This window comes from Pagrus major, chromosome 1 (genome assembly GCF_040436345.1).
Source record: "Pagrus major chromosome 1, Pma_NU_1.0".
Classification (NCBI taxonomy): domain Eukaryota; kingdom Metazoa; phylum Chordata; class Actinopteri; order Spariformes; family Sparidae; genus Pagrus; species Pagrus major.
In genome coordinates this window covers 31,663,545-31,685,334 of record NC_133215.1, presented here as the reverse complement: position 1 = coordinate 31,685,334, position 21,790 = coordinate 31,663,545, and the positions used below count along the sequence as shown (strand labels likewise).

The 21,790-nt window shown below is 40.3% G+C and overlaps 2 protein-coding genes across 4 annotated transcripts in view; both read right to left on the bottom strand.

Annotated features, from left to right (window-relative positions):
- Positions 1–14,333, bottom strand: part of LOC140995244 (endonuclease V-like) — a 70,458-nt gene extending 56,125 nt beyond the window's left edge. For 2 of the 3 annotated variants that reach the window (XM_073465224.1, XM_073465233.1), the window contains exons 1-7: positions 14,198–14,274; positions 13,125–13,296; positions 9,039–9,173; positions 7,171–7,210; positions 5,613–5,725; positions 496–564; positions 177–305 (exon numbers count right to left, since the gene is read on the bottom strand). In XM_073465224.1, coding sequence (XP_073321325.1) covers positions 177–305; positions 496–564; positions 5,613–5,725; positions 7,171–7,210; positions 9,039–9,173; positions 13,125–13,296; positions 14,198–14,241 — 702 coding nt within the window. In that variant the 5' untranslated portion in view covers positions 14,242–14,274. Of the gene's footprint in view, positions 1–176; positions 306–495; positions 565–5,612; positions 5,726–7,170; positions 7,211–9,038; positions 9,174–13,124; positions 13,297–14,197 lie in introns of all 3 variants that reach the window. The other variant, XM_073465215.1, reaches the window with a different exon arrangement.
- A 1,437-nt stretch (positions 14,334–15,770) lies between these two features.
- The window catches only part of LOC141003243 (SEC14-like protein 1), a 32,697-nt gene continuing 26,677 nt past the window's right edge, over positions 15,771–21,790 (bottom strand). Inside the window, exons 15-16 of the mRNA XM_073474542.1 lie at positions 21,537–21,715; positions 15,771–18,734 (exon numbers count right to left, since the gene is read on the bottom strand). Of these exons, the coding sequence (XP_073330643.1) occupies positions 18,629–18,734; positions 21,537–21,715 (285 nt within the window). The 3' untranslated portion in view covers positions 15,771–18,628. The remainder of the gene's footprint in view (positions 18,735–21,536; positions 21,716–21,790) is intronic.

Here is a 21,790-nt window from a genome sequence, read left to right as displayed (position 1 = left end):
CACAAGTCATGAGCAATGCTCGCTTTCCAACTTTTACAGTCAGTGTTTCCAACACAACACAAGGAGTTCAACATTTGCTTCTTGCTCAGCCTTTTCTTCAGGACGGGCTTCCCTGTAACCACCCTGATTGTTGAATTCACTGTTGACTGGCAGTGTGTGTGTGTTTGTGTGTGTACCTGTCTGACGGGCTCTGGGACGCGGTAGCGGCAGCAGGAGTGTGTGAGGCGTACAGCTGTGTCCACACTGATCTTGTGGCCGACGGACACATACACGGGCTTGGAGCTCTTGTCGGAGCTCCGTAGTGCCTGGACACAAAGACAAATGTCTCCAGTAACTTTCCCTCTCTCTCTCTCTCTCTCTCTAGTTATCGTCACACGCATTTTGTTGAGTTTGACTTTTAGTTGGGTGGGTGTTCTTTGAAGTCAGCAGCAATAAAACAACACCTCCGTTAAGAGTATTTGTTTCTTTTTTGTGTGCATCTGTCCTTTGCCGCACCTTTCCGAGCACTTTGCCTGAGGCGGCTGTGAGTGGGAAACTGTCTCCTCCTTTCTGCAGAGCAGCTATCTGTGGAGGCAAAGAAACAAAAAATCAAAGTCAAAGAAGATGTACAGCATGCCAACACAAACAGCAGCGCACTGGAACAGACTATTAACCTGCTGTGGAGGCTTCACGCTTGTCTTATTCTTTAAACTCAGTGACTTGACTTTACTGTCCATATATTTGGAACTGTGGTATGTTTCAAAACTCCACATTTAGAACAAATATAGTATTTTCTGAAGGATGCCTTAAATTCAGGCTGTTATTCCCATGCGTCAGTTAATCAGCTTTCGGTAAATATAAGCATCAGATTGGACTCGGTAGATATCTCTCTATGAAAGGGGCTCAAAGATTGTTGAACACAGAGATTTAATATTTACAATATTAATGAGGTAATAACACAAACTCAGAAGTATTCGTTTGTTTCTATAACTAAATAAACAAGCTGTTCCTCAGAGGAAAATAAGGTCCCAGAACACTGTTTGAAGCTAGAAAGGTGGCAGGGTCCAGCAAATATAAACCAAGTAAAACAAGTTTGTTTATTTCGTTTGTTATGGCATGAAAGAAATCAGTCAATAAAGATTTTTCTCTTCTGATTAAAATGTTTTTGCTAAAACTACATAGTGCACCTTTAGGACTCAGGATCTGGATCAAATCAGATGTGGAAGATTCATTATATAATTAGTGGATGAATTTAAAGTAACTTCACTTTAAAAAGATCTCTTCCTTTTATTTCGATGGGGACTGAAAGTTTTTGTCTCACAGTCGAAGAGACAGGGCAAAGTCAGATGTGGTGATGTGGGCCGCTGTTGACAGGTGTGCTGTGGGTTATGGGCCAGAGCGATGAAGGGAGCTTAGCCTCCATGATGGATGGGGTGTCTGCTCTACTATGACTGATTACAGCAAGCAGCCAGCGGGGAGACAAGAGGGGCCGCACAGGGCTTCCCATCCTGGCTGGGATGAGGCCAACAGTGTGTGTGTGCGTGTGTGTTTGTGTTTGTGCATTTGGTTCGGTGAGAGAGAGGTTTGGCTCCTGTGAAGCGAAAGCAGGCCTGAAGCCAGAACAGCAGAAGTCGGAAAGACAGAGCAAGTCATCAATAACACACTAGTTTGAGTTACAGCCGGGACATCAGTGTGAGAGAGAGAGAGAGAGAGAGAGAGAGAGAGAGAGAGAGAGAGAGAGAGACAAAGAGACAAAGGCAAAAGGTGGAGAAAAAGAAAAAAGATGAAATGGGATGAAGGAGAAGAGAAGGAGGGAAACACTGGAGATGAAGAGAGAGAGAAAGACAAATACAGAGGACAACAAGAAACTTCAACAACAAGCAGAGAATTTATCAGAAGTGTAACAAAGAGGACAAAGAGGAAGAAAAGAGACATCCTTTCTCCTCTTTCATCCTTTCTGTTTTGTCTCAGACTCAGATTAAAACACACAGCACTCCCTCTCCTCTATTCGAGCACAGACAAATGACTCTTACATCTTCTGGGCATTCAGCCTCAAGTAACATAGAGCCACTGAACAGGTAGAGACAGGCTGTTCTGCTCAAGGACACTTCAGAAGGATGAAATCATCCTTTAAATGGACACATTGTCTGTTGAGAGGACCTGAAAAACTAAAAAAAGCATAGTGTTTCCATCTGTTTAAAGACTCAAGTGTCATTTTCCTGCACTGGAGAGTTTTCTATAACTACAGTTTCCTTTTTTTCTTGATTTACAGGTCATAATGATAACGTTTTCATGTCACTTTTCCTTAAAAACATGAATATGATTGTGAATTGACAATATAAAACATTATGTATGGTCCAAAATGATTGTTTTGTTTATGTCTGTGTAAGAATTCTGACATTTGGTTCCAGCTTCTAACAAGGTTTGTGAGCCAATAGCATAACGCCATTGGTATCACGTGGTAAATGTGTTTCGTCAGCATCAACGTCTGTGTAGTGGCTAGTTTGTGGGAAAAACAAAAAACAAAAACGAAAAGATGGCTGAGCTCTGAAGCGTACTGTACCGCCCTATTCAAAAGAAGCTAAATTTTGCTTGTTAGTGAACTGCTCAAAATCCATAACACTGCAAAACTAGCTCCTTAGATGATGTTTTAAATGATGTGACTACACGGCTAGCATTGCAGGTAACCACGTTTGAATATTTCGAGATTTATATCATGTTTACTCATTTCAATCTTTGAAAGGAGGTAAATAAGTGTAAGTACAAGTTTTAGAATCGGTCTATGTACAGGCACAATTACCAAAAGTACAAAAAGTAGGTCACGTGGCTATGACAGTAAGTCACTGTGGCTGTCTGCTTTTTGCTAACCGCTAAGCGCTAATTATTGTACTGACAGACATGACAGTGATACAGATCCTCTCATCTCATTCTCAGAAAGAAATCATGAGCATACTGCATTTTTTAAAATGCAGGACTCTTTTGTAAGAGTTTTGAAGGCTGAATATAAACCTGAATACTTGAAAATTAACTTTAAAGTTTATCCATAGCATTTTGAATACAAGACAATCTCTCTAACCACTTGGTCATTGTGCCAGGAATGTGTCTGTACTATACATGCACACAATACCTGTGTCTGATAAAGACATCACAAACACCTTTACTCTCAAAGCACACACATTTAATTATAGCAACTGAAAGAACTTTCTCTCAGTCACCTTCAGAGACACTTCTCACACTGCTTATTGGTTTTTGAAAAACTCTGTTTGGTTTTAAACCCTTTCAGACATCTAATTGAGTACGGCAGCATCTCGCTCGTCAGAGGTACGTGCTGGTGTGCGTGTACATCCGGTGAAGGCTAATCTTATTTCTCACCATCTAATTTTGTGAAATTTGGTAGGGAGCCTGACATGGCTTGCGTTTCACGGATTACTTCACAGCTAATTTCCCACCAAGCGCTCAAACGCCAAAACTGGTGTTGACTTCAGTTCTGTGCGCGCCTGTAGACAAATTAGGTGGAGCCCCAGAGAGCGACAATTACATCAATATGGACGGGAGGGGGGGGTTCTAAAATGTCATGCACAGAGAATGATCCAAAGCTAACAGCTTGAGTCCAAAGGACTTGAAAAGCTGATGATACCTGATAGCTTAAATGAACATGTCCAAGCCACTCAGATTTTGGCACAGATAGCATCAGTGGATAAGTGAGACAGCCTCCTCAGAGGTGACCATGTTCTGTGTAAACAAAGAGATCAGGTTCGTCCCCTCGGCAGAGACGCTCCAACATTTTCTGACGCCAAAGCCACCAGCACTAATTGAGAGAGATTGATACACTCCTATGGAGAATTGGATTAGCATGTTACATTAACTTCATGAAGACCGCTGGGGTTATAAGCAGCGAGTCTTTGTGCCTGCTAATTGAGTTAGCAGTGGATTGGATGATCGCTAGAGTCGTCCACGCTGGTTCCCTTTGAAACCATTGAGTAGCGCTTGTCATCAGCATTACAGGAAATGTCCATCACTACTCTTCTACATGCCATCTATAAATAATTAGCATGATGACATTAACCTCAGGGAAACCCTTGAGCTCAGTTATTATCAGTCACCTCAGAGCAAAAAAACAGGGTTCAAGCCCTTTCTGTTTCTCTAGTTTCTATTGTTTCTCTCAGCATGTTTGTGTTGGTTTGCTTCAGGCATGCGCCCCAAACACTGCAGATACAATTTTAAGCCATTTTCCAGAGGGATGACAGACGTGTGTAGCTGCATCTCAACCTAACTGCCAGATTAAATGTTGGCAATGTACATTACTGCAAACCAGATATGTTGAAACTTTACATTTCTCTATGTTGCACCTTTTTGTGTTTTTAGGTTCAGTTTTCTAATTCATGTTGTTATGGTCACAGGCACAAAAAACACTTGTTAGGAAAGGATCGTGGTTTGGCTTAAAATACCCGTTTTGGTCACCACAAAAACGGCTGGAGTTGTCCTGACTTCTCACCAAAAAGCTGTTTTTTGTCCCCACAATTTTCCAGGGGTCTCCTCAAAAATATCTAGTGGTTTCACAATTTGAAAAGTTGAAATGCTGCGGTCCCACGTCCAAAATATTCAGTGGTTTCACACTGACAAATGTTAAAACACAGTCTCAAACAGCAGTCACTGGCTTGGCTGCTTTCTCACCTGTAACTCCACCTCTGGTTATGACAGTCAGGTCATAAACATGTAATGACAATATGATAACACATTTTGTAGAAATGTCAACATGGCAGGCAGCCTATGACACGTACAAATGTGAACGCATCAGTGGTTTGCATAAATGTTAACTTCCAACGTTTCATTCTGGCGACCGGGCTGTGCATCCGCATATAAGCGAGTGTACAAATCTAATCAGAAAAAGAAAATATCAAAAATCATGAGCAGGATTGAACAGTGTGACAGTCTGAACATCAGCTTCTCAAATCAAAGCTCAAAGCAGCAAATAAAAGTGTTTACTCTGTTACTTTAGACTCCAGCCAGACGCCTGATAATCAGGAAGATTTATCTTTAACTTGTTTCCATTCTCTCCCCAACAGGTCACTGAGGCTCCACACTGAAACAAAGTGAACATTTGCATATTAATGAAACCCAGTTCCTGCTGTCCCCCAGGTATACTTTGACCAAAAGGTATTTGCTGCAGCTTGATTTGTATTCAAAAAGTCACATTAGCATTAGCTACACATGGAGGCCTTGGCTTGCAATAAAAGTCACACTGTCAAAACAGCATACACACTAACACACACACACACACGCCCACATGCACGTACAGATAGCAGTGTAAGTGTTCCATGCACGCACACACACACACATTTAAAAAGGTAATTGAGGATTCTGTCCTTTCTTTGCTTTTTTTTTTTTTTGAATGCAGGCGGCAATAAACAAAAGAAAAAAGAGATTTCACTTTGATAACTTATCTTGAATAATTTATCTATTGACTCTTATCAAGGGTGGCAGCTCTTTTACAGACACAGCATATGTACACGGCAAGAGAGATCACATAATGAACACATGAAGCTCTGCAGCACAGCACGGAAAAAAATAAGAGTTAAAAAAACAACCTGAGTAAAACTGAGGTTAAAAGGTAGTCCTAAGTTTAGTCTCACCTGTGACTGGTGTTCATCGTTCTTGTACACACCCTGCACCTGCAGCAGGTTCTTGGCCACGCCCACACACGGCAGCCCTGAAAGCACTCCCAGATGACACGCCAGGCCGAACTCTGCACGGTCCAAAAAGTGAAATGTCAAATCTAGACTAAAACCAAACTCAAACCCAAAACTTGGGTTGCTCTGGACACAAGTATTGACTTGTTGTTATATAATAAATACATATTTCATGATTGCACATCGCCAGCCTAACAAGCATAAAAGAACTGCTGAGCCTTTTTTTAAGAGAAAGACGAGATAGCTTACAGAATTTATCCAACTGACCTACACAGCTTGCTGGGCTGGCCTTGAATTCTTAACAAGTATTTTTTTTTTTTTAAAGAAGCTCATTGTTGGATCTGAATCTAAATATTCAATGTAATAAGATGACATTAACTACACATTCACACTGAAATGTTTGTCAGGTGTGTGTCAGACACATTTAGGATAAGACATTACTTTGTCTTGCTCTCCTCCTCTTTGCTCAAGGGAAAAGTCTGTGTTACATTTTGAGAAATATGTTTCTTTGCTTTCTCACCAAGAGTGAAATGATTTATTTCAATCTCATGCCTGTGCATCAGGTACAGAGCTCAAATTAAGTGGGTTAGTCACGCTTAGCATAAGGACTGACAGCGAGGGGAGACAGGTAGCCTGGTTCATTCCAACCTGGACCAAAAAAAAACACCTTTCTAAATATTATGTCTTGTTTGTTAAATCCATACATCAACACACAGACACAAGAATTATATCATCTCACTCTCAGAAACAAAGCAAATTACCATATGTCCCATAACATTGAACTTTTCCTTACTTGAGGGCTGCTATCAGGACCACTTTACATTTTACTGAACAACTTGGGTTACTGTAAACAAAGTGAACCCAACTTCCGCCACACATGGCTCGGGGGATCTGACAGCATTAGACCGCTCTCACAGCAGACATTTTCCCTTGTCAGAGTAGAAAAAGTGTGAATGTTTTTAATGATAGCTTGATGTCAAGTGTCTTTGTCAGCCATTACACTGAGCCAACAGAGATACAGTCATACAGCTGGCAAATGTTGCATTCACATCATATCGTTTAAAACATAATTAAGCCGAGTGGGGTATGACGTTCCGGTCAGCCTCTGGCATATCATTCTGAGTCTGTAATTTCTGACAACGCCAGTGAAAGAGCATGTCAACAAACCGTTGGCAGAATTGCCAACAGTCTACAATAGATTCAGCTAATTTTACAAGAGCTGCACACTGCTGTTTTATCTCCAGGGTTAGCACTTCAGCCAAAGACTGTGTGAACAATCCCAATTCAAAATTATGGGTGATTTTTCTGTGAATGCATCTTAACACTGAAATGGAATGTGCGTGTTGTTATTATTGTTAATATGTTATTAATTACACCCACGTTTTGCCAAGAAATATAAAAATGTTTGTTGTAAAAATGTCTAATGCATGTTTCTCTGTGTGTCAGTGAACGCATCCTGCCGTAAAATCAAACAGAAAAAGCACAGAACAGCTTGGCTTACCTCTGTAATGGAAGAGACCATTCCCATCCACAAACACCACCTGTTGAGAGGGCACACAACATTTATTTCCCTGTAGTACAAAACAAAGCTGCAGCTTCACTGTTCATTTGAAAAACACCATGCATGGCATGTGAAGTATGTGTTTCTCAAGCTGTCTGAGCTGCTGCACTGTTCTGCAGGTTTAATGAGAACGGTTCTAAGGTTCTCGACCTTTTGACGAGTCGTACAGTCGCAGGAGCAGGAGCACAGCTGTAATGAATAATGTTAATCAAGGCTGCTCAGACACTTCAGTGCAGCAGAGGCATCGTTAACGTTATTAGTTCCACCTGTGTGAGTCCTGATACAATAAGTTAAAGTGTCTGCTGCTGAACTTGTTGTCTCCTTATCTACAGTCTACTGCTTCCTACTCACCGTAAAACAAATACTGTAGCTTACAAATGAGTGGTCAACAGATATGGCTTTATCAGGGCCGATACCGATACAGATTATTAGAAATCATATTCATTTGCAGTAAAAATGAAAATCTTAGTGTCAAAATTGATGGAAGTGATGGAATTAACCAAAGTACAATTTACTCAAGTACTGTGCTTAAGTACAGTTTTGAGGTACTTTACATTTTCTGCTACAAACTGATATTCTGACTCCTCCAGCTCCCGATGAATTCCTGAAGCCAAAGGTGACCCTACAGACATATTTCATCATCAAATCATAAGTCACCATGAAGAAGTCACTTCAAAGGTTGCAGATAAAGGGAGCAGTGACTGCATCTGTCCAGGGCTAAATGTCAGTGGAAGAAAAAAGCATGTGCGTGTGTGTGTGTGTGTGTGTGTGTGTGTGTGTGTGTGTGTGTGTGTGTGTGTGTGTGTGTGTGTGTGTGTGTGTGTGTGTGTGTGAGATAGTGCACATGGTGGATGCAAGTGTGTATGTGTGTGTTTCTGCATACCTGTGTGCACGGTGACAGAAAGAGAGAGAGAGTAGGAGGAAGTGAGGGAGGTGTGTGGGCTGTGACAAACAGCAGTGAGTGGGTGAGGATGAATCCGAGGTGTCTCTTTGAGAAACAGTGAGATGGTGAGAAGAGAAAAGCTTTGAAAAAGTAGCTGCAACTCATTCTGTGGGTTTTAATTCAAAATGAAACCAAGCAAGGTTTACACCATTTAAATAGTGTCAGTAAGTTGTCAATCTTGTTGTGTGTGTAATCAATAACTCAGTCTATAACTAATCTCTTCAGTTCATCCTGATTGCCCCAAATATTGAAAATGACCAGAAACCCCAAGTCTTATCTGTACTTTAAGATTGAGGCTAGCATTCCAAGCCAATATGCTAATGTTAGCATGCAACATTAGCAAGCTTACAGTATGCTTTACAGTATGTTAACATGCTATGAGTAAAACCAATACTGGCACTGATACATATGCATGATAGCATGCTAGCTTTAGCATTATAATCAAAGCACATCTGAGCCTGGGTCCATCTGAGGCTAACACACTACACACTACACTACTTGTTATTTTATTGAGTTATGTGCTGAAACGAACAGTCTATCCCTATTACCTAGCAAGCTTTAGAAGTTACCATAGGCATATTTTCACACAGAGCCTGGCTAGCTCCCCCTGCCTCCAGTCATTATGCTAACCACTTCCTTACTCCAGCTCTGTGCTCACGCATTTGAGAGATGTATCGATCTTCTCGTCTCACTCACTCACTTCACGAAATGTTAAAAATGTTCTCCTATAAAGTAACTCAATTTTAATCCACATTACAAAAGTGAAGACGGGGCTATGTGCACACACAGGTTGATGACCCGTTTAAGGACCTCTCTGAACCTGAGAAATCATGTGTGTCATCAATATGTGTGTGCAGAAGCTGACCTGAGGCAGAAGTTCAGGCTGGTTCCCCTCCAGCCGCTGCAGAGCTTCCAGGAGGAAGGGGGTCTCTCTGAAAGCCAGGAAGCCAGCTATATAGGGGGCAGTCAGGGTCACCATCTGACTATCCTCATACAGCACCTTGGGAAAAAGAGGGGACAGAAACACACTGCTGAGTGGTTATAGACTCTGCGGTGATCATAAAGCTATTTTTTGTTCTCCATGGGTCCAACCAAACCTATTTGACTCCTGTAAACTGCCCTAAAGGCACTGAGTTTGGAAACATCTGTGCTCCTGAATGGCGCTCAGACAGTGTCAGGGGTCAGGTGCTGCATGCTTCGGACAAATGTGTCCACCCCAGTGTATATGTAAGGGTGAGTTCACAGACTCACACAAGCTGTGCAAGATAATCACCAACATCCCCCATCTGGCACAAAATGCAACATCTGTTACTTTTTTCATCCGAGGCTGTGAAAATGTACAGAAACTAAATGCATCTTTTCAGGTTACCTGCTTAAAATAAATTACATATTTTTTGTCAGCATACATATCTGCTCTGTAAATCTGATGTCCTGTGTTCTCCTCTGAGAAAAAAATCAATGGTCCACGTTTTATATTTTTGGTTTCACGATGGCATTACCCTGTCTGTGCATGTACCAGCTGCAATGCCCGTAGCCCTCCCTCAACACAAAACAAAACTTATTTTTGTATAGTCAATCAAATCTGTACATGCTAACACTTTAGCATATTAGCTTTATCGCTAATGTGCTTTCTAGCTAATGTCTCCTCCTACTCTAAAAGCATGTCTTGCATTGAACGATTGCATTCTGAAACAACAAACAAACAAACAAACATCTACTGGACAAAATATTCCACAGCTGACGTCAATTTGGCACATTCGGCACACTGAGCACATTGAACAGCATAAAAGCCAACATGCAAATGTCAAAGTTGGCTACTTTAGTTACTAAATGAGTCTAAAGTGTGTGGTGGTCATCATTCAAAAACTCTGCTGCTAACAGGACACTGTCTGTCCTTAGCTCTAAGCTGTAGTCACCAGTTAGTTTATTACCTCCACAAAGGAGGTTATTACACAAAAACTACAGGACAGATTCCCACGAAACTTGGATGAAGGGTAGGTCTCAGCCCAGAATAGACCATGTAAACTATTGGTGCGGATCCAGATAACGGGATGGATCCAGGTATTTTTCTCTCACTTTCTTATCATTGTGTTAGGGCATTTTTTTTTTTATTTCTCGAGGCATAACATCTGGATCTTGATGAAAAAAATCAGGTATATTTGGGTGGCTGGTATCTGTGAGTGAGTACAGAAGGGGACTGTTGGGCCTTGGTGGAGGTATGAGCTCTGCTGAGTGCCTTTCTAGTTTGCATTGTGTCTTAGTGCCCCTGCCCCCTCAGCTGTCAATCAAACATGTACAATGGCTTTCCTATCAAAGGCTTTGGGGCTAAAGGAGAATTTCCGATGTTTATTTCCAATTTAGTTTTTCCCCTTTCAAATTAAAAATATTTAGTGTAGATTTGACAGCAAAAACAGGGATGATTAATTGTGAGTTCAGTTGGACCTTAATAGATGAAGTTTGATTCTATGAGACTAAACCATGGTTGGTGATAGTATTTATAGAAAGTACTAAAACAAAAAGATGACTGTCATTTCCAATGCTTATAATGAGATTGGCAAACTGATGAGACTCTACAGTGGTATGGTCTCTTTGGGGTTTTGCGAGCACAGTCTGCTGGATTAAACAGTTTTAATGGAACAAATACGTTTGTAAGTATAATCAAAATTTTCCAAACACATTGTGATGCTCTGGAGCTCGAGCTGTCACCTTTGGCATAATTTTAAATCATTTCCTTTTCACAATGAGAGGATTTGCCAAGGTCTCAGATGCTGTAACATCCAGTACAAAACACCTTTTATTAAGGCCTGCAGCAGCAGCTACAAGAGACATGCCATCAGAAATGTTACCTTCCATTCAGTATATGTCAATGTCGTATTTCTAACTGCAGCGAGCTTCATCCCTCTCTGCTGTAAGAGGTTATTGGCAAGGTTATTTAACAACTAAAGTTATTCTTATATTTATTCTTCTTATTCTTTTATTTATTTTATTTGCAGTGTGTTGAGGTCCTGTTTGAGAGTAGTACAATAAAATCACTGCAGTAATGTAAACAATGTGCATCATGTAAGCAGTATTACTTAGTGTCACACATGGCCTCAGGTGGCAGTGTTGGAGTAAATTGAAAGCAAGCAGGGAACATAATTCCATTATTGGACAACATTTCTGAACAACATTTCATTAGCCTCGTTGGCTTCATGCATCAACAACGTGCAGTGACAAATGTCATTAATTATAACGGGCTGTACAATGAGAAGGTGCCAGCAGCCCATGTTAATGCACAGATAAATAGCAGGAGCGATGAATGCTTGTGAAAGGCTGTACAAAAAGTAAATTAAATGAAAATTGGGACTGCCAAGGTCTTGTCACCAGCCACTTTAACAAGACTTGACCTTGAGCTGTAGTGTATATTAAACCTCAGCTCTGCTGTGTATTAATGGGGCTTTTTTTAGTGCTATAATTTAGTAAGATTGGATTAGACATCCACTACTATTAAAGTAAAGAATATTAAAATTCAACACACTTTTGAGACTAAACATTCACATTCAAAAGCCCCTTTGAGTTTTGTCGGGTTTTTTTAATAGATATTTTACAGGTATTTCATAGTTATTAATGATATTGAGGGGTACATTTACAATGCATTTTGCATTACTTCAGCATAATGTTACAACGTATTCTATATTATTTCTATCCTCCTCCCCAATACAACTTCAGATAGAAGAGATGGAAAAAATGACTGCACCTGAGGCCTGCACTACAGAGCAAGTTCACTTTAGGGTTATCTCAGGTTAAGCCAGGGTACATCAAGCTTGCTCCAGAGCAGGTTATGTTCAAGATAACACATCAACACTTATAAAAGCACTTGCCATCTGACCAATCAGTTCTCAGGAAAATGGCATTATCATTCATAAAAGGTCCTGTGGAGCTTGGTGCGTAGATCGTGAGAGGTGAACTTGTTTTTCCTGTTGACTGTAAGCAATGTCAAAGCCATTTCATTGTGCTTTTTTATACCGATGTGATCCTACAACAGAGACGGATTAAAGCACTAAAGCCTCGTACTTGTTTTACCTAAAAGACATGAAAGTATCGCCTTGAATTACGTTTTTATGTAATTATGTTGTTGTTGCCAAGTTCGTTTGACACAGCGGGGATTGCATTTGTTTCTAATAGTTTCTGTCGTTACACACATCCAGTTAATCTGGTCCAAATACTGTCAAGCTATACAGAACAAGTAAATGAGTAATGTGCCAGATTTTAAAGTGATGTGCCCTACTGTGTGTCCTGTAAAACAGTAAAGATAGCCCTCAAGTAGCAACCTGAAAAGACAGTGCTACTGCTGGACATTGCTTTTCAAAAACCCTTTATGAATGAACAACAAGTGGAAATAGACACAGGACATCAAAAAACATTTGTTTAAGGAGTCAAATATCCAGGAAATTCATAAAACTATAAGCAGGATCACTGGAAAGGCAATAAACATGAATTAAACATATTTTTGGGGGATAAAAACGTTCATGATCAGAGGGTTGCAGTCAGAATCTCATGGGAGAAATGATCTTCTATGGTGAATGAAAAAAACAAGCTGGCAGCCTTGGTGAAAGTATGAGTAATTATCTGAAGTGTGCTCACAGTCCTGACACAGCCAGCCTTCAAGAGCATACACAAGTATTATATGAAGTGATGACGTAGCAGCAGGAAACAACTTCCTGTGACCTTGCATTCAACAACCCAATTAAAGTTAGCAAGACTACTTTTAGGGGAAAAGAAATATTCTGATGATATTCTGTATTTCACATCATGATCCATTGGTATATCTTCATTGTGTGTGTTGAATACATTCTGAGATTGTGTTTCTTGTCTCTATCATGAAAACATGACTTCCGTCGATACTGCTGCTCTTCCCACCTGTCACCATGAGAGGCCGACAAAGCTCGTAGATTGTCGTGTGGGAGCTCACCTCCAGGTCGGGGTAGCTGAGCACCACGAGCTGGGCGCAGGCGTTGACGTCGTCCCCTTTGATGAAGGAAAGATCCACACCTCCGACTCTCTCCAGGCCCGAGAAGTCTGGACTCCTCTGCCAGTCCTCAGTGTCCTCCTCCACCACCTGCTGCCTGAGACGGGCCTGCTCACTGCACAGAGAGCAGAGGACTGAGTCAGAGAGTGTAATCACAGGACAAACGCAGGGACACTTTACTCAAACACAGAACAAAACATCTAGTCAAAATATACAATCTGTACATTTTTATAATTTAATTAATATAGTGTCTTCTGAGACCAGGAATTGTGAACTAGGAGGCCTGTGTCCTGCATTAATACCCAGGGCTGTGCATGTCAACACACAGTGTCCTCAGCGCACACACACACACACACACACACACACACACACACACACACACACACACACACACACACACACACGTTTGCACCTCTATAGTTGTGAGGACCCTCGCTGACATAATGCATTCTCCAGCTCCTTATCCTGACCTTTACCATCAGAACTAAATGACTAACCCCAACTCTAACCTTAATCTAATCTTATACTACTGATAGCTGTAAAAAGCACACACACACACACACACACACACACATAATAACACAAATATTATGACATAATATGACAAAAATCTAATCTTATACAACAGATAGATGTAAAAACACACACACACACATAATGACACAGATCTGAGCTGGAGATAGCAGTGCAGCATAAGGACATAATATGGGATATGATGTCATCAGTGGCCTTTGCCATTACAAACTCACAAATCAATGGCTGCTGAGGACTGCTGACACACATCCAGAGCTGCTGTCACAAGAGTACAGTCACAAAAGCACAAACACATGTGTAACTGTCAGCACACTAAGGAGCACTGCAGGTCTACGTGTTTTTACAGAGCTGCTACTTCAGATTAGCGAGTGACAACAGAAGCTACACCGTGGAAATACTGTAAACACCAGTGATGTGATGTCAGTGTGAAGTTACTGTGTATTTTGAGTTCAGGTGTATAAATGTAGGAAAAGCAGTCTGACCTCTCCCACTGCTTCACCAGATCCTCTGCAGGAGAAGCAAACATCTCTATCAGCTTGCTGAAGGCTTTGAATGACGAAGATCAAGTGAGAGGAGTAACGTGTGGTTCACCTCCAGTCGTGTTTTGCTTCCGTGTGTGACGTCACGATGAAGGCGGAGCCTACGTCCGGCGTCAGCGTGGTGTTCAGCGGTTCAATCCTGCCATCTAGTGGTCTGAATGGTACATTACACTGTAAAATGACACTATCAACATTTTGTCATACTGATACTGCAGCTCTATATGTGTCAGTTGAGTTCTCTATTTAATGGACTAGGCTGCTGAAATTGTCTGTGTCAGTGTCAGGACAGGACACCTGAAGTAGCTTCTGTTTAGATCTGGAAAAGCATGTCACAGTTTAGCATCACTGATAAGACAAAAAAAAAGTATGATCTGATAAACTGACTTATTTGTGATAAAAACAACAAAGATTGTGATAACCAAGGTGCGGGGACGTGTATTTATTAATTTCAGCAGACTTGACTGCAAATAAAATCCCAACTGATGATCTGTAAACTGTGTAGGAAGGAAAACAGATTGGAATATCAAAATATGTTTTTTTAAAAGGAGGATTAGTGATCCATTAGACTAGCAAGGCGTGTCAAAGGGTAGGTATGCTGAGAAAGAAAGGCAACTGAAAGACAGAAAATCTGTATGGTCTGACACCGACATGCCCACTCATGAGAATAATCCATCAGAGACAGGAGACACTCAAAATGCTTGATGCAATCAGGTCTCATGACATCTAAATGTAATATATAATGTGATGGATATAGGAGAATCAGGAAAGGATGTGGAGGCAAAAGTGAGCTCATCTTCCAGTAAAACCATTTTAGCAGTGAGAACTGTTTCAGCCATGGTTGTCAAATGGTCAAGGTCTCCTCAAATGTTTACTTTCTCTTTACACTATCAAATAAAGGCAAAAATGCCTCAATCTAAGTATGTGTACCTCAGCTCCCTGCTCCTCTCTTTATTTCACCTCCAAACATGGAATTCGTACCTTCTTCCATGTGGGCGATCCTCACTTACATGTGCCTTAAGGCAGTACATCACACCAGTATTAGGAAATTGTAGTCTAGTCTGACTGCTGTGAAAAAATGGATGCTGTATGACTTCCTATGTTTAAATTCTGGTGGGTCATGGGTGCTGCTCCACAGATAGAATTTCAGACAGCTTTTTGCTATGAGGAGATTCAGGTCAGCAGGGACAGATTATCTTGTGTGATTATTACTGAAGTCAGTGATGCAGCAAACACGAAACCCATTTTCACAAGTCTCATTAATTAACAAGTCATTAAAAAGTGGATGCAGCCAGCAGCAAAGTGATTACTAAATGTAGGGAGACACATTAACACGATTTCAAGCAATTAAAATATTTCGACAAATTGGACATGCCACAGGTTTGGCAACAGATGCATTTTTTAAGTTCACTGTCTCAGTTTTGTTAAAAGTTAACTCAGTACTTGACTTCATTCACCATTACATGAGCAGAAGTAGCAGACACATAGAAAATGCAAATAAATGAGACACAAGTGCATGTATTTTCTCATAATTCAAGTTTAATGTTTTCAAAAAATGTAAAGGCGCCATATTCTCAATAATTCAACAATGTACTTTACATAATTCCTTACATCAAGGTAAAGAGAAGATATGCAACAATGTCAGAAAGAAAAGCAGAGAGACAGACAAATGTGTTGAACAGACAAGACAAACAGTTATAGCCCTCATTTATCAATGAGATCTTGATGAAAAATGTGCATGTTGTAAGAGCTAAAGTCAGAGAAACAGGAGACAGCAGACCATGGAAGTTTTATGTTATTTGTAACAATGAATTTAAGCAGAAATTAAATAAAAACATCCGATCTGAGTACACTTCTTTATGCCTATGGTTTCAATTAGGGTCCACTCTGCTCTCTAAGATATACACAATGAGAAGTGTTTAAACACAAAACAGCAAAACGGCAAAACTGCGCGTGCACAAGTGACAAACAGTAAAGACAGAAAAAGAACAAGAGACAAAAGGAAGTCTAAGAAGTACTTAAGTCTGGAACTCATGTTACCTGTTTCATCATCAATCAAACTACTGGAGAAATGTAGAATAACCAGATGAAGGAAAGTTAGTCGTGTGGTTCTAGACATGCTTCAAAGAGTGAGAAGAGGCCGAGTGGAGAAACACACCTGCCGCGAGAGGCAGAGGGAGTGTTTACACAGATTTTACAGGCATATCTTTAATCCCCAACATTTCTAACATTCATTCTTTTACACCATCACACACACTTAAAAGCCCACAATCTGAGGAGGTCCTTTTTCTCAATAAAGCATTTCATGTTATTGCAGTTTATGACATAAAGTTACCACAAGTTAACCCTCGACCTTTCATTCATATTTAAAAACAAGCCGTTTCATGTATCAAAAACAAGATTCAGGGCCAGTATGTTCAGGAGTCTGAATGCCTCTGTCTTATCCAGCTCATTTGTTTTCTTTTTGCCATCAGCTGCACTAGGTAACCATGGCAACAGCACACATGACTCTTGGCAATGGTGAGCATTTCTGCCCTCTACAGGGAGTCAGATCTATGTGAAGTCATCAATGCTTACAAACCTAATAAAGTCTTTAAAACAGTTGCATGGATGTGTTGCATTTAGAAATGTTCATTCAGTTCACAATCACTCATCTATTACAGTGGTGACCTTGAAAAAAAAATCAGGTACGTTTCTAAGTGATGCTTACAAAGGCTAAAATGGTATTTTTATTGACACATGACTCTTAAAATGGCTATATTTTAATCTTTAAATAATAGATCTGTAAACCCAACCACCACGTGAGCATGCAGTAACGCACCACACTGCGTCACCCCATCAAGTACTCATCTCCAAAACACAGTAACAAACTCCAACCAACACTAGCACATATACAGTATCATATGTTGTCTACTGGTGCACCATCAAATGATAATCACAAAATAACATTCATCCCTAATGCACACTGAAATCTAAATCACTCGGGAAAATAAGTAGAGAATGATGGCAGTTCTGCCCAATTACATCACAACCCTCCAAATTCAGGCATCAGTAGCACATTCACAAATCAGTAAGAAGGCATTTCCTTTACAACTTGATTTTGACTAGAGTTTCTCAAATCGCGCAGACCCTGGATAGAAAAGCAAACCAATTGCTGTCATTTCAAGGAAAATCCGGAGAAAATCTGGCGAGTTATTTTGTTTCTCTCCTAACAGAATGGCAACAGAAACAGGAAGTGATGATGTTTAGCTGTTTACTGGCTGCTTGCTCGTCGGCCTGCCTGTACGACAAAAAGTTCATCTGCAATCAGCACCCACGATCCTCCACAAACATCTCAATGATAAATAGAAATATTTCACACAGTAGAAAGTCAAACTCGTGTTATTGCTTTTAGCGGATTTCTTCGCCAAGAGTCCGACCCAGGTCAAATATCCAAATGCTTTTCAACGTGTGATAAAGCCCTCGTGAGACAGACGGGTGGGGTGTGCCACATTAAGACAGCAAAATGATTGACAGAAAGCTCACACAGCCACGGGAAAATATCTGAATGCCATTTTCTCGTCAACTGGCGGCTCTGCTGACACCATCTGCATCATCATGATTCAGTAAGCTCCACCCGTTCCGTTGCACCATGCAGTTTGAAAAACAAAATTATTTGCAGGTGATATTCGACCCAGGTCTAGTTCAGAGTTTACCTCGCCCACACACACACCTGACCTATAAACAATTTACCAGATTTAACAAACCCTCTGGTAATATGGCAAACACTGTACATTTTTGCATGTTATCAAACGTCTATGTGTGTGGTGTTGTTTGTATGTAACAGCGCTTCCAGTTTTTCAGCAAGCACACAAGAATGAGGTATGTGTCATCTCAGTGCTGTAAACGTGTGTAGATGTAAATGCATATATGTAACAGCGCCTCCAGTGTGTTCATCTGGTCCCGTAGCTCCCAGGATGAGAATATTGCTTCTTTCAGTTTCCGGTGCCACAAAGGCACCGAATTCATCTCCCGACCTTTAACCTTCCCCCCCCCCCCCCCCGCACGAGACACCACAAAAACAAACATTCTGCTAATGTTTTGATTCAAACAGCTGCCCAGCAGAGATGCCAGGCACAAAAAATATATGACCTTTGTGCAAAAATCAGCCCTTTAAATGTACACACAGTCTGTTTTTTAATTTTTGCCTCAGATTTTTAAAATTCTTTGTCTTCCGTTTGTGCAAGCATGCTTCAGTTCCATAGAGACTGGCTGTGCAATAGGAACAGAGTCCAAAGACGATGAGGAAGGGCAGGAGGAGAGTTGGCTTCTGTGTTGATGGTAAGGGCAGTGGAGGGAGGGGGGATTGTGGGAACTGAAGTCCTCGGCTTCCAGTTTCTACCTGGAGATCATCGAGCTGGATTGCGACTGGCTGGAGGAGGTGGTGGCGGCGCTGAGCTGAGAGAAGCCGCTGTGGCTCGACTCCAGGCTGGTCATCGAACCCCTGAGGTGAGAGACAGAGATCCAAAGAACATGTGAGCGGACACACTTCACACTCTGCAGTTGACTTTACAGGTATGCAACAACAGAGCAACTACAGTTTGCCAAAGACTAACTAAGTGCATTCTGTGTGCACAACTCGTGCTCATGATGCAGAACCATGCAGCCAGGTCAAACATGATTCACTCTGTGTGGCATACAAGGCTCAGGCTCTGCCATAGGCTGTAACAACCAACAGTGTGTCAGGTAGAGGAGGGTTGAAGAGTGAGAGCACGTCAAAATGACAAATACTTTGCTTGTTCCAGTGTTTTCAATCATACTATGGAGAGGAAAATCAGTTTTTGTGGAAGTTCAAGGTGTTTTGTTGAGAGCAGTAGCAGATCCACTCCATCTCATATATTAACCAAAAAAGCCTTGCATGCTATGGCTTCATTGCAAGTTTGAAGGTTTAAGCTGCCTATGGCAAAGCATGAAGCATTTTGTCCTTTTCTGTATTTTTCTACATTAATTTCACAAGTTAAACTGAGTTTTGATGCATTTTAAACAATGTATGTAGGCTGCTTGGTTTTAGTTTGGAGTCAGTATGAAGACAACATGTACATTTTGTACTATATTGTAATTTTAAGTAAGTCCATGTCTATAATAAAAGATATGTTCCTACATAATGCATGGCAACACATGCATTAGGATGTGTTGTATAAAGTTTTAAAAGGACATTCAGCAGGCTTCTGTTGTTTTAATGTGTAAATACATATTTAATTAACATATGATATCTTCTGTGTATATCTATTCAGCTGTGTGTTATGTGTATGTATGTATACATATACACATATATATATATATATATATATATATATATATATATATATATATATATATATATATATATGTGTATGTATGTATACATATACACATATATATATATATATATATATATATATATATATATATATATATATATATATATATATATATATATATATATATATGTGTGTGTGTGTGTGTGTGTGTGTGTGTGTGTGTGTGTGTGTGTGTGTGTGTGTGTATTTTTGTATACTTAGTATCTTAGGCACAAACTTTCTTTCAGGATGAATTAAGCTCCATCTTTTCTAATTTTCCAGTTGTCAGAAAAACCCAAACCCTAATTTCAACAGCCAAAAATTGATTATTAGACTCTATGGTATTTAAAAAAGGGCAGCATTCGTGAAACACAATACATGCCTTTCTTTGGTTAGGTCCCAAATAGATCTTCTGTTTCAAAATGTGCCTGCATCTTATGCATACTGTATGTTTATAGTTGTAAAAGCAAGAGATGCACAGATGTTATTTCTTTAAAAAAATATATAGCACTTAATTTTCACCAATGCCTGTCAAATGTTTCATGTTGTTGACGTGATTATGAACAGGTACGATACTTGAATCTGTACAGTATTATTTCAAGCTGCAGCTAACAACTATTTCTATTATTGAATAATAGGATGGTCGGGTTGTTTTTTTGTTTTTTTTTATGAATCAATTCATTGTTTAACCTAAAAAAAAGTCAGAAAATAGTGGAAAAAAGTCAATGGAAAGTTCCAATGCGAGTCTTTTTCTGTCAGAAAAATGGTAAAAAACCAAACAAACAAACAAAAAATAATATCACTGCTGTCCTGTCATATTTTGAATGTTTGGAATGTGTTTTTATGTTGCTGAGCAGTTACATTACAGACATGGACAAAAAAAAAGGGCTACCTAAATTCCAGATTTTTAGTACAGGTTGGTGTTTTGAATATTATGAAATGTCAGTCTCAACCAGAAATGTCAACCACTAGCAAAACATCCTGTTAAATGCTACTAGAATGAGTTAGATGATAATTTCAAGTATGTTCAAATGAAACGGTAGGTGCACTGAAAGCAAAGTGAGATTCAGTAAGTTGGTAGTACAAATGGATGAGTGCCGAAAAACAATAAAAATGCCAGCAAATGTCACTGTGCTGTGAGTAGGTATAAAACTGCATATGTTGGTTCGCACACTTGAATATGCAACTGAGGGCTAGTGTGTAAAACTTAACCCAGTCTGGGATTCTTGATATTATTAGTCATGCAGGCAGGGTGACTGAAGCCAGCAGCTCAACTACAGGATTCTATCTTCAGTGTGAACAAAGCAACAACATCCTGTTAGCCAAGGCTAACAAAATCCATAAGCAATAACAGATGCAAACAAGCATCTCTTTGCTGCATTACAAGCATGACTGCCATGAGGGGGGCCGTTCAAATTAGCAGGGACAGCAATGAGTGCTAGTGCTAAAGGAGAAGGGGCAAACACTGAGCCACTTACAAACTCTGCACATCACAGCAAGCCGTTCTTCACAGGAAGAAGACAGAGCAGGAGGAGGGGGAGGAGGAAGGGTAGTGAGCGATATTGGACAGAAAAGGCTGGATTAAAGGAGTCTACAAGGGAGGGAAGCATCCTCATCTCAAATCACTGGAGCTAAAAAACTCATGATGCTCCAGAGGCTTTCCATGGTGTCATTTAAGCAACATTATAGACTTGATCCATTCAAATACCAAATGTCATACGTGGCACTATGTGGTAAGTTGTAGAGGGGAAAAACTGAAAGAAGGCAGGAGTGAAAAATGCAGTCATAAAGAAGTAATGTTGGAAATTAAAACTATCACAACATCATGGTAAAACACCTTAAAACAGCAAAAATATGGCCACAAAAATACACTTCACATGTATAGTATGGACACAAATGTATGTCTCTGTATTTTACACTTTCACACACACACACACACACACACACACACACTAAGAGTTACTAACCTAAAGTCCTCAGAGCCCAACACCTCGGTGTAGTACATGACTTTACACTTGTGCGACGAGACTTGCAGGGTGGCGAGAACGTCGTCCACTCGGGGCAGGTTGGTGGCCGAGCAGGCTGGCATGTTGTGGAACTTCCACTGGAGGATGTAGAAACCTGGCCACCGTGTGATGTGAGAACCCTGAGGACAGGACAGATTAAAAGTATACAACGTCAAAGCCTGACAAGCAAAAATAACCCCGAAATATATTTAAAT